General features: G+C 45.3%; 1 protein-coding gene across 1 annotated transcript in view; it reads right to left on the reverse strand.

Annotated features, from left to right (window-relative positions):
- The window catches only part of EPHB1 (EPH receptor B1), a 462138-nt gene that overhangs the window by 147047 nt on the left and 301360 nt on the right, over window positions 1–13731 (reverse strand). Inside the window, exon 4 of the mRNA XM_070385976.1 lies at window positions 9803–9958. Within this exon, the coding sequence (XP_070242077.1) occupies window positions 9803–9958 (156 nt within the window). The remainder of the gene's footprint in view (window positions 1–9802; window positions 9959–13731) is intronic.

A 13731-nucleotide genomic window follows, 5' to 3' on the forward strand; every position in this document is an offset into this window, starting at 1 on the left:
ACACCTGAACAGATCTGAATAGAATATTCAGAGCATGCACCTTCTTTCCTGGGGATGAAGTAAGATGCTGGCAGAAGAGAGATGATGTACAGACACGTGCCTCTGACTGTCTCCTCTTTTGAGGAGGCGAATTAGAGCAGGGAAGATTTAAGAACCCTGAGCCATAGCTGCCATCCAATTCCAGCATCCATCCCAGACCAGCCCTGCCTGGGACCAAAGCCTGCAAATTAGACATCAAAGCCATTGCCCGAAGGCCAGCAAGAAGCATTCAGGACCACAGTGACTCCTACAGCCATGCATTAGACAACTTTGTTCTGATTTTCAAAATAGAGAAGAGAGTAGATTAAATGAATAAATTTTACCTCAATCCCCTCCTACTTCTGAAACTTCACAGTTAAATCAATGCTTTGTGAGCCTCAAGGAAACAGTGACAAAAACCAGCATGGGCCTCTAAGTATAAGTCAGGCCAAATGACATCGTTTCTTTGTCTAAAAGTTTATGAGCCTTTAGAGAAAAAGAATATAGACAATGTATCTAGATTTCAAGGACAGTAACTGAAAAAAGTACACAGATACTTGTGTACCAAAGGAAGAAGTGTTAGCTAAATGATAATTCCAGTGCTTGGATTCAAGCTGCTTTGAAAATAGCACAAAAGTAGAGTGCACAACTCCAATAATAGTAGTAAAACAAAATAGCTTACTTTCATTGACTGCATCCTGTATGCCAAACACTGTTCTAAATAGTGTTCTAAATATTACTCCATTTATACCCTTGACAACACAGTGAGGCAGATGCTAACACTACACTCAGTTTATGAATGAGAAAATGGAGACAGAGATCTGTGTCACTTGCCTCACATCACACAGCTGGAAAGTGTCAGAGCAGTGCTTGAGCTCAGCCCTAGAGCACAGACCGCAAAGCCCACACTCTCAACCAGTTACGCTAATACTTGTCAGTTGAAATCAGTTTTCAAAGTGGTGTACACTTAAAAGAGCACGGTGCCCAAACCCATGAGGCCAAGAGGTCTGAAGTTACAAGGATAAGTGCAGGAAAGAAAAGACCCAGATGGGCAGTATCTCCCGAAGAGACAAAAACTTTGAATGTTTAGAAGTAAAGAAGTCTGATTGGAGCCCATGGTGTGAGAGGCTGCGCCAAAGTGAACAATCAACGGGATCCCAGTCTCAGAAGAGCCACCAAATTTCTTTGGACCCTGCTCAGGGGTGAGGGTTGTATGTTTCATTCTTGCTGCCATATTTTAAGAGTTGGATTGATAAATGTGAGAGATTCAGAATAGGCAGCCGACACTGAGGCTCAGGAAATCATGCACATTCGGGAGCAGATGATGTTTAGCCTACAGTAGGTGATTGAGGAAGGATGAGAAAGTTGTTCATAAGCAATGGAACCAAAGGTTCCACCCGCAGGACACTGCTCCTCAGTGATGGACCAGTGGTGAGGAGGGAAGGAAGGCAGAGCCTGACCCAAGGTGCAGAAGCTCTCTCTTACAGTGATAGGTAATGGCTGCCTAGCAATGGAGTACAGCCACCCTGCAGGAAAAAAAAAAAAATCAGCTGTTTGTCATCACAAATATTCAGAAAGCTAAAAATGAAATGACCACTTCTCAGGGTTGTTGGAGAGACGAGGCTGACACTGGGGAGGAGTTTGAGAGGCAGGACCTAGAAGGCCACTCCAGGTGTTAATAATCTGTGACTCCAAATGCCCATAAGATGAAATGTTCTTAAGATGAAAAGCTGAAACAGAAATGTCAGCGCTTATGCCCAGCTATTAGCTTAAACCTTAGAGCTACATGATGCCTCCTAAGGGTTATATTCACTTGGGTCCAACAACTGTGAAAAGAAATTGTAGACTATAGAAGTGTGAAAGCCCAAGTACACAGGCAACGCTGACCCTTCTTGAAACAGCAGTGACAGCTATAAATAGCTTTCAGCTCCCCGTCACATGACCTCAATTCTCCATCCAGGTGTATATACTATCCGAATCCAGGTGCTCAGAGAAACAGCTTGCCCCATGACACTTGTTCCTCCATGACCCTTGTTGGAATTTCATCTCAAGGAAAACACACATTACCTCCACTTCAAAAGCACAAATGATGTTTTTATGTGCAAGTGTGGATCACATACCAGGGTAAAGTCAAGTACCTCCTTTACCTATAAAAATGGGTACATGGTGAAACTTTTCCTAAAGCCCTGATCAGTAATGAATGAGTAAAACTAACCTTGAGTAAAGTAGCCCTCTTTCAATAGGTTGCAACTCCTAGATGAAGAGGAAGGTGGCTTTGAAAAGGTTGGCTTTGGGGAAGTATTTAAAATCATCCCCAATGTGTAGGCATGTGAGCAAGCAGTCCCCAGTTTATAACACTGGATTCCTGTGCCCTGTGGAGTGTGTTGCCCTGGGGGAAGCTTCCTGCTCTATTGGACTAAAGGGCTCCTCCCTGAAATGATGGCACTCGGAGGCTACCTCTGGACCTTCTCGCTAGGTGGTGAGAAGGACCATCTGAGGGGTGAGACCCATCACTCCATCACTCTGCTCACCTGATCCTCCATCTGAGCTCAGGGGACCGGGCCCCACCAGTCACCAGTCACTTTCCTTCTGCTTCAGTTTCCCCCTCCACCCTCCCTGAGCCTGCTCCAGCCAGGCAGTGCTCACTCATCTCTACTCTCTCTCCTCCATCACTGCTCCCACCACCCAAGACAGAGAATGTCATGGAAACTGCGCCAGAGCAGGTGGGAGTGGTTCTGAGAACTAGTGACATACTCCCCTGAAACACTCAACACTGACACACACTCACATCACACCCCCTCCTCTTCTCTTCTTCTGTGGGTATGTATTCATACCCTCCCAACCCCCCGTCTCTCCAGTCTGCTACACAAGACATTGATGGGGAGGAGCAGGCGCTTTGATTCCACTCGGCAGGAATTCACTCAATAGCCTTTTTCCCCAGGAGTCATAAAGCAGAGGACAGAGAAACATGACTAATTCTAAAGCAATGTTCTCAAACTTTAGTGAGCTTCAGAATCACCTGGAGGGCTTGTTAAAACTCAGATCTCTGCCTCTTCTTCTCCCCACTCCCCCTCCCCAGAGTACTTCATTCAGGAGGTCTAGAGAGGGGCTGAGAATTTGTATTTCTAACAAGTTCCCTGGTGACACTGAGGCTGCTTGTCCAAACACTGCATCTAAAAACCACTGCTATAAAGGAAACCATTACTGGCCATCTTGTCAAGCATAAGCCAGCAGGACCCAGGATTGGTGGAAGAAGGTTATGATCTGATGTCCTTACAGACTTTTCACAGTGGCATGAAGACTATCAGACCTGTCTGCAGAGGAGTTCCCTCTTTCTCTGTCATCTCAAGGCCCCTTCCATCCCCTGAGTCCTGCTCCCCTCTTCTTTATCCTGCCTGGAAAGACCAAGTTTGGGCAATGCCACATTCCTGGGCAGTCCATCCAAGGACTATGTTCCCTCTATCATAGGGACCACTCTGCTGCCCTGGAACAGTTGGGATGAAAGAGGTTAACAACTGCCAACAAAGGATGAAACATGAGCTTAATAGAGAGAAATGGGAGTAGGCAGAGATGAGAGAAGGAAGAGTGGATTCTTTTTTTTGCTGTGGGAGGCAGATTCAAGAGCAAGAGGAACAGCAAATCTCCATCACCACATGGCCATCTCCAACATCCTCCTCAGAGCTACCAAAGGGTAGTTCTCAGTGTGTGTGAGGTCGTGGCACTGGAGGCAGACAGTCATGAGCTTTCATCCTGGGGGCTTCCAAGACATCCTGTCATTAATTCCCACAACCTCCTAATCTGAGTTCCATCATGCCCAATTCAGCCAATAAGAAGCCCCAGTTCACAGAAGATGTCACATGTCCTAGGCCACACACCTTAGGATCCACACCCAACGTGCCTGCCTTGCTGCTCAGCCTCTCTGAGTCAGGAGGAAAGTCAGAGGTGGTCACTGGGGGACCACAGGGACTGGCCGCCAACGTGTCTCCCATGAGAGGGGACAGCGGTATAGGACAATAATTTCTGGAGCCCTTTCTAACACTCCACCTTTTTGATCGAAACGGCAGAGGGAACCGAGTGCATTTGAAGAAGAAATAAAGAAACAAGACAAGTACTAGCTTGTCTCTGTGATCCATCAAAGTTTTTCCTATGTGGGTGATGGAGAAAAAGGGTTTTTGTGGTCAGAAATGTAACAAGGCAATTATTTTTACACCAATCCTTTCACATAGTTTTTCACAGACAGCAATTTTATAAGACATAATTATCTATTTTCACCTGCTTCATAAATTCCTCCTTTCCATTTCTTCCCCCATAAATAGAAATTACTAAAAACTGAAGACATGCATTTCGGTACTCACAGTGCTGCACAATTCCTCATGCATTCCTGGCTCCCAACTCTCTCCTGCTGGCCCACCCATCACACTCCCAGGGCCATGGGACCCTCCTGTGAAAGAAGTGAGTCTGGCCCTGAGGAGTCATGGAGTCCCTGCTCCCTGAGAACTGAGAGCCCAGCTCCTTGGCCACCGCTCCTGCCCCGTTTCTCAGCGTCTCTCAGCTCTGGAGGCCAGCTGCACCTGGAGTCCTCAGACGCTCTGTCTGCAGCCCCCTCCTCCCACAGCCTGCCTGCTCCCAGTGGCCATCGCCTTCTCATTTGTTTTCATCAAGAGCTCCAGGCCAAGGTGAATGGTGACTGTGATCTGAGCTGTACAATAGATTCTGCTGTGACACTCAGGGCTGGCATCAAACCTGTTCTCCCCCTGAGGACATCACTTTTATTTTTAGATCTCCAATCACACTGGAAGCTTCCATATCTGCTGCAATCTTCACACTTTCCAGGGATGTAACCAAAGCAAGTTCTAACACTGATTGAGAGTTTACTATGAACCAGGCACTGAGCCAAAGACTCCATAATATGATTTTGTTTAATCCGCATAACAACCCAGAGAAGCATGCATTATTATGAGGTCATGAGAAGAAAACAACAGAATGTAAGAAAGGTAAGAAATTAGTTCAATTCACAGAAACAGTAAGAAACAGAGACAAGATTCAAACTTCTGTGTGTGAAGTGCCAAGTCCACCTTCCCAATGCTACATGCAAATCGATGATTCAATCAGCATTCCCAGGACCTATTCAAGGAGATTGGGGGCAGTTTGGGGTGCCAAGACTCCCCAGGGGGCCTCAGGAGGAGGAAGCGGGAGGAGAAAGGTGAGAAACTTCCTCAGCTGAAGTGAGTAACCTTGATGTTCAGAATCTCAGCTCCCCAGCCTAGAGCCTTTGCAACCCTTCCTGGCTGGTGGGGCTGGACATTCCCTTTGATCTCTCCTCCTGCCCACTTCTCTAAGTAGCCTACTGATAATTCCTCCTCGTTAAAGGTGGTCCCCACTGAGCACCCCATATAGCCTAGCTTCTTTCAAGGGGTTCTGTTAGCAGGGGTTGGGGTGGGGTGATGTCACCTGTGATCTGTGACCTGCCTGTAGCCATCCCTCAGCTCTCACCTGATCCCATCCATGGCTTAGGTTGTCCTGTCTCTGAGAGCAGCCCTGACATGCTGCAGCGTTGCACCCTAAACTCTTACATCAGTCTTCTCAGTCCTCCCTTCCTTCCCTCCAAACCCTGCTGAGAACAAGTCTTCTTCCTGAAAATGAGCACATAGGGCCATGACAGGACAAGGGGGCAGTTGGCCAGATATGATGCAGCAGATCCAGAATGCCAGGACTGGCAGAGACTCAAGGAGGATGGAGAAGAAGGAAGAAGGGAGCTGGGTGTCCAAGATCAGCAGCAGCAACATCATCACAGACTCATTCACACAGCTCCCTATGCCCCTCTTCTCTGACTTCACTAAGAGCCCACCCCAGCCCTCTGACACAGCCTTGGGGTGCATCCAAGTCCCTGCTGAATCCATGAACTTTGTCAAGCATAGGGCTGGACGCTGTGCTTGGGCTTAGGGCTCCCAGGGCATCTCATAGGTCAAGGAGATCCTAGGTTCTCCCCGGAGATTAAAAAGAAAATAAAGAAATGCCCACATAGGGCTATGAAAGTTGTCATGCATTTTAAATGTTTAGATTAATTTAGAATAAATTAACATTTTGAACACTATAAAAAATACAATGAATATATATGTGGTGCTTGTTTCATGAGATTAGCAAGAGTCACAAAAACATCATTTTTTTAGCAAACTCCAGATATTTTTAGCCTTGTAAAAGAGTACATTTTAAATCATAAACTTTTTTTGTAAAATGTCCAGTATTGTCAGTGAATGACTACTGATACAACCTCATTAAAAGACAGTGGCAACAGGCATGCCTGAGGCCTAGGCTCTTGGAGGCTCCCACACTGTGTCCCTTTCCCCCATCACATCCCGGACCTGAACACTGTAGGCACCCACCGTCCTATATATTTTAGAAGGACAGAGCTCCCCTTTGCCCGGGTCCTCCCAGCACCTCATCGGGCCATCACCATCCTTTGTTTGCCTGGACAGAGGTATGCACTTGCGAAATGAACAAGCACCTGGACCCTGCCCACCAATCCCCCCACCAACCCTCTATCAGCTGGCCAGGCCCATGCTGGCTGCCTTGCTCCACCTGCAGAACCAGCTGAGACCCAAGGCCATGGGGCAGGGCTGTGCCCGGCCTCCACAGCTCCAGATATGCTCCTTGTATCTGAAAAATTATTTACACTGGTGATGTGCGATGCCTTTTTAAGAGAACAGATGGCACCTCCAATTAGAATGCTTTAAAAGGAAACCCTAATGAGAGTATAAAAGCCAACAAATTGACTTTTTCATACAGTACTTCCCTGGCACACAATAAATCAAATATATAATGAGGCTCAATAAAATAATAGGTTTATTTACACTTGTTTTGCCTAGCATTGTGCTGCCAGCCAGCCCAGCCTCTGGGTCCTCTTACCCACTGCTGGCCCCTGCCAACCAGAGCCTGGAGCTGGACAATGTGTCCTTGAGCTGCTCTTGGCCAGATCTCTACAGGCAACTGGGACTCTGATTTGGCAATTTCTGGCCAGACCCTAGAGTTCTGCTTCTGGAGGTTGAAAGAGCTCAGGGCTGTGTACAGGGTGTGGTGACATTCCTCCACACCCTGACATCCTGACAAGTCCTGCATTCACCTCCCCACTCTGGGTAACATGTGGAGATTGTGGTGGGACATAGGGGCTAGAAAGGTGTGCCTAACTTAGAGCTAGCTGCCAGTGCAAGAGAGAAAAGCTTGGGAGGTCTGAGTTTAATGAGCTGGACTCAGGACATGGGTGAGCAGTGGGCAGTGAAGGTCTACAGTGTGCAGAGTGAAGGCTCTGGGAAGCTCCTGTTTATACCAGGAATCAGCCCTGTTGGCTCAAGCACATCAGGTCAGGTGACAGGAGATAAAAGGGAGATGTCATGTGAGAGGTAAAAGGAGAGGTGCTACAAGGCAATGAGCTCCACATCTGTCACTGCCCGACAGTGAAGAGAAGTCTCTAGGCGGCCTTCTTCAGGCCCTGGATGGATTTATAGGGTGTGTATGCTGGAGTTGGAAGCTGGGGTCCCAGACTTTTATTTTTACGAGTTTATCTGCAGAGGGAGGCTGGCCAGTAAGAGAGGGTCTGTGAGAGCAGAGGGGAATGTTTTCAGGATGCAGGCTGTGAGAACCTGGATTTTGGCAATCATGGAGACTGGTCCTTAGTCTGGATATCCAGGAAGCAGAGACTGAGCCTAAGTGGCTTCTAAAGAAGTGCGTGAAACAATGCTTGTCGGGTTCACAGGGACACACAGAAGAACCTCAGAAATCAGTACAGAGGTACCACAAAAGGAAGACTGGGACTCCAGTCAGCAGAAATGGAATCATTTCTGTTCATATCAACCCAGAGAGATCTGGGGAAAAATCAATTTACAAAAGGATGAGCTTTTTCTCAGTTCCAATCTATAAGCATTGATTGACCTCAGAAGTTTGATCTAGAAGACACTTTCATTCTTCTGCTTTATCCAGCAAAGGTTATATATACTGCAAGGCCAGAATTAAGAAATTCTACCTGGAGTTCAGTCATTTTTTTCTGCCCATCAGAACTGCAAATATGTATGAAATGTTTCCTCCGTGGCTTTCTATACTGGGGTGGGCAGAAGGAGTTTAGTCAGAGGAGGTGAAGGAAAGGTCCTCACTCAGAGCAATCTGGGCAACATTACCCAATACAGAAGAAATTTCTAGCATAATTAGAGGTTAACCTGGAGCACTGACTTCTGAATGCAACAAGAATACTGAAAGGGAAAAGTATCCCTATTTTAGGGCTGCCACACTTAGGAGAGGAAGAGCAAGTTCTTGAAAGTGCTGTGCAGGGATAAAGGTGCTTCTGATCTCTGCATGATGCTGAATTATGAGGGAGAACATGGTGGAGAAATTCTCCTCTCCTCCAGCCCTCCCCCCAAGGCAGCAGAGTTGCCCCCCTTCCATTTTGGCAGGATGACTGCCCTTCCCTCTACAGCAGAGAGTTGGAGAGTGCTGGGGCTGATGCATAGGCCCCAGCCCCTAGAACTTCTGCCTCAGGGATTCACGCTAGACTCTGGTCCTGTCATTTGGCAGAGGCATGGATGTACCATATAGGCACCTGGCACACAAGGGCCTTCACTGGGTAACCAAAAAGACAAGTGAAGGATGACTGGACACTCTGCTGTACAGTAGAAACTCACACAACATTGTAAAGCAACCATGCATGCATGTGCTTGCTTGCTAAGTCAAGTCCAACTCTTTGTAGCCCACCAGGCTCCTCTGACCATGGGATTTCCCAGGCAAGAATACTGGAGTGAATCGCCATTTCCTTCTCCAGGAGATCTTTCCAACCCAGGGATCAAACCCGCATCTCCTGCACTGCCAGGTGGGTTCTTTACCACTGAGCCAAAGCTCCAGTATAAAGTTTAAAAAAGGGAAATACTGAGAGGCAAAGGAAGGCTTCTTGAGCCTGGCTGGGTGGGGAACAGTTTAGAGGCCTTATGAGAAAAAAGCTGAAACAGGGGAAAATCAGCAGCTGGCTGACAAAGTGGGAAGCAATGGTTGGGATCAATGGCTACTGCCAAATAGGAATTTTTGTTTAAAAGTGTTCAATTCTGTTTTCTACTTCTCCATTGAATGTTCAGTAGAATCTACATCCATTGCCACAATAAGTTATCAGTGGTTATCTCTGGATATAGATAATATGGTTGCATTTGTTTTCATATCTACTCATTTCTGCTCAAATTCTCTCCAGTCAACATGCATTAACTTTATAATCAGAAACTATAAAAAATGTTGTTTTATAAAAATCTACATTAGAAAAAAAGAAAAATTTTACTAGACAATTAGTAAAATCATGAGAGTTCTGAGGGGAGCCTGGTCACAGAGATACAGGAAGCCTAGTGAAAAGAGAGGATAGTCTCAGCTGTGAAGACCAAGTGATCTTCTTGGAGGAGGTGACTGGAAGAGTTACCAGGAATTGTTCCAGCATCTTGGTGCACCTTGATTTTGCACTCAAAGAACTCTCCATTTGACATTTTTAACCATCTGGTGGACAGAAATTGTCTTGCTTGAGTAGGAGGAAGGCCCTCTCATCTGGGAGGAGAGGACCAAGAAAGAACCTATCTTAACTAATACTGATAGAGGGACCCTGTTTGCCCAGCAAGGAGCTGTTCATTTCAGCACCACAGCCAGCATTTCTGCTTTGTACCTTGCAATTGGAGAATGGTGTCTTAAGTCTTCCCTGCCCCAGGCCCACCACTTGCACTATCAGACAATCAAACTCCCCAGCCCAGAGCCCCTACTATACACTTACTAGTGCATGCCACTTCTGGGGGGTCAAAATCCGCTCGGTAGTAGCCGGTCCTGCAGGTGCAGATGGGAGATGCCTCTGAAGGGGATCGGCTGTTGGAAGGGCAGTGAGAGCAGACCTCAGCTTCCTGGCTGGCCTTGAACATCCCTGCAGGGCAAGCTGGAAAATAAAGATGCTGTCTTAGAATTAATGGAAGAGGGGCCACAGAGGCCTTTCCCCGGAACTGGACAATGAACCATTCTGTCCCCTTAAAAAGGACAGTGAGATACCCCATTGCTCAAAGTGAGCATTTCAGATAGAGGAAACCCCTACTTAAAACTTCCGAGTCTTCAAACATCCTTAGTGAAATATATTTTCCCAATATCAATGGCCTCTCTCACTTGAACAATATGAATAATGATTCTTCCCTTTCAGGTGTGTCGAGAGATTTAATTGAGAAAATGAATCTAATGTATAGCTCAGTGTCTGAGGCATAAGTGCTTTATAAATGGTTATTCCCTCCCTCTTCCACCTGGTTAACAGTTGGGGCCTTACCCTGATCCACTCAGTGAAGGATTTTCACCGGTACTCAGATGGAACGATGCCCTGGTTGACAATGGGCTGGACCTATGGTTCTTAAATGTCACATTGCAACACACATGAGGGACACTGTGAGCTGTGTTAACACTTATTATGAATGATGGTAAAGGGCTGAAATTCATGACTGATTCTTTAAGAAGAAATTAAAGTGATTTCAAGGTTACTGGCTTAACAACATCATTCTCCCTTAATTGCATTTTGAAATGCTTGGAGGTGGGGGTGGGGCAAAGAAGGATGGCTTTACAGGCAGTGCACCAGGGAATGTGTCATGCACTTGGTATCATCTATCATGTACATGTCAGTGGGGAAGTTTGGGAATGCCTCGTACAACCCAATGCCCACTAGAGCTGTCCACAGATATAAGGCAATTATTCTTTTTTCTCCATAGGTCAGCCTGTGAAGAGCCATGCCCCTAAAAGTCTGGCTCTAGGCCATTCCTCAAGCTTTTACCATGCCTCATCTCCAGAGACCTTTGACTCCAGACATCTGGTTCCTGCCTTGCTGATTCCTCAGAAAATTGGCCCTGCCTGTCTTCCTCCCTCAGGCCCTTTCTCACTATCCCAGCTCCTGACTCTTCTGGTCCCCAAGAAACCTGCTCTGGCTTATCCTTCCTTTGAGACCAGGCAAAACTAATTTCATAGTCAACTGGCTTTCTTACATACTTCACCAATTCATTTAACAGACATTTAATATGATCCTGCTAAGAACTTGACCCAGGGAATTTTGAGAACAGAACCTGCCCTCAAGGAGTTCTTGATCCAATGCAGTCATACAACCACAATACTGTGTGATCATTTCCAGGGACTTCCCAGGTGGCACTAATGCTAAAGAACTTACTTGCCAATGCGGGAGACATAAAAGATATGTGTTCAATCCCTGGGTCAGGAAGATCCCCTGAAGAAGGAAATGGCAACCCACTTCAGTATTCTTGTCTGGAGAATCCCATGGATGGAGGAGCCTGGCAGGCTACAGTCCATAGCCTTGCAGAGTCAGACACAACTGAAGCGACTTAGCGTGCACACATGTGAACACTGCCACAGTAGAAAGTGCAGAGTATTTTTTACTCTGGAATACTCTGGAAAGTGCAGAGTATTTTTTAACAGTAGCAGTAGCCACCATCTGTTAACATTCTTGTTAAGTGCTTACATGCATTCCTCTACGGGATAGCTATTATTAGCTCCATTTTGTTAATAAGGAAATTGGAACACTGAAAGGTTAAAAAAAGTTGCCTAGAATCACACAGTGGGAGAAGTAATAGCGATGATATATATATAAACTATTCGGAAAATATCCATATCTCTTCTACCAAGACAAGAAAGAACTGTTTCCTTTGCTGGGTAAGTTTTCTCACCCTCTCATTTGAAGTGAGCTAAAGGGTTTTGGTCACTCTGGAAGTGCCTGGGGCAGGAGCTCATCTTGAATGGGAGGACATTTTTGTCATGGAATGTTCTGGAATGGCATAACTCAAGCATGTTCCAAGGAGTCCATGTCCTTTGGGTTGTTAACACCAGCTACTCACAAAAGGGGTCTGCGGTCAGACATTTTGCATCTGTGGATTTAAAAAGGTCATTTCATTTTTTAATAAGAATTTTTCAGAACTTCCAAAAATGGGATATAGAATGCTGTATTTCTCACCAAGAAACCCTATTTTGAAGTACATCTCCTGGGATTCAAGTTCCACAGAACACACTGGGGTAACACTCTCTAGATGCTTCAGTAACCTTATCTTAAAGATTTCTGTTGTAACTCATGTAAAAATGGGCCACTCACTACACGTCTCAGCACATTCAAAAGAAACTTCTGGATAGAAAGCAAAAGGCAAAAAAACTTAAATCTCTACTAAAGGCTTAATAAATAAAACACCAAAGGAAAACTGAACAGTACACCCAAAGTGTCCTAGAATTTGACTTGCAGATTTATCCTTTCAGACCCACACAGTAAAGTCTCTCCTTCTCTTTCCTCCTCTCTCCCTTTCTCCTTTCCATTTCTCGTCCTTCTCACCCGTGAGAAGCACTTGGCCTTTTCTACCGCGGATGACCCAGCATTGCTGCCTCCTTCAGTTCTGGAGGTGGAGAACATGTAAATCCCAGGCCTGTGCTGCCCAAACACAGCAGAAGCTCTTTGCCTGGAAAGTGGGGGAGGGGAACATGGTGACTCACGCATTCACTGGAGCCCTGCCACATGTAATTTTCTTAATGTATCAGTCCAAGAGAAACAAGGTGTTTTCACTTTCTTTCCAGCATTTAAAAGCCTCCTTTCTTTACATTTAATACATTAACAGCATAAACAGTCATCCTGATGTCCACAAGTAGCAAGGGAGTTAGAAAGTGTCTTCCTCTGAGATCTCTGCTGAAGGAAGGCAGAACCAGAATGAGGTGACTCCAGAACGAGGTGATTCCACAGTGTGGGGGCAATGACAGAGAAGGGGCCAAGCTGAACTTCAAAAGAGAGAAGTTCAGAGAAGGGCTGGGGTGAAAGGCCTTGGGAGGGGGCAAGACTCCATCCCCAATTAGCAACAGTCCTGGGTCTGATTCCTGGCTCAGCTGGATACTACCCGGGTGACCACTAGCAAGTTATGTCATCCTCATCTTGCTTATCTGTATAAAGAATTTATAAAAAGAGAATTTAACACTTCTCACAAAAACTCCCACAGGTCATTAGAATTTATTAAACTCAAATATGAAAATTTACCTAGGCTCAGTAAGAGTTAAACAGTGCTAATTCTTTACCCTCATTTTTCCAGTTCCTTTTAAAAATAAGTTTTCTTTTAAGATTGATAAGCTTAGAGTCCCAAAGTGGGCAAATCAATCCTGGGACCAAAAGGAAAAATGTGTTTCTGCACAGATTATTTCTGCTTTGTATAATGGGGGAATCATTATATCTGTAACATATTTCTTATTGGTAATCACAAAATAGATGAATCTCATTAATATTCAGATTTCATAAGTTAATATTGTTTTAAAATCTATGTCTAGGCATTCCCTAATTTATAAAGAAGCCATATTCCTAGGTTCACTTATTGAACATTTAGACTAACTTGTCAGCATAATTGGGCTATATTTTCTCATAGAATTAATGCTTTAAATAATGCTTAGCATGCCAGACTAGTCCACAGAGCCTTTTTTAACTCATCTTGTATCAGACATCACTGAAAAGAAATGGAAGTTAATAAGACTGTTACGTTACTAGAAATTTAACATAGAAAAATAAATAAGAAATTTGTGCTACCCCTTGAGGAAAAGCAGCTTTAATTAGAGGTGATACATGGAGCTGCTTTTAGAGGCTAACAAAAAAAATTTAGACCAAGAGAAGCAAAAGCAATGGCCTCAGCCCAGAGAAGTCACCTGAGTATA

Source organism: Bos mutus, chromosome 1, assembly GCF_027580195.1.
Source record: "Bos mutus isolate GX-2022 chromosome 1, NWIPB_WYAK_1.1, whole genome shotgun sequence".
NCBI lineage: Eukaryota > Metazoa > Chordata > Mammalia > Artiodactyla > Bovidae > Bos > Bos mutus.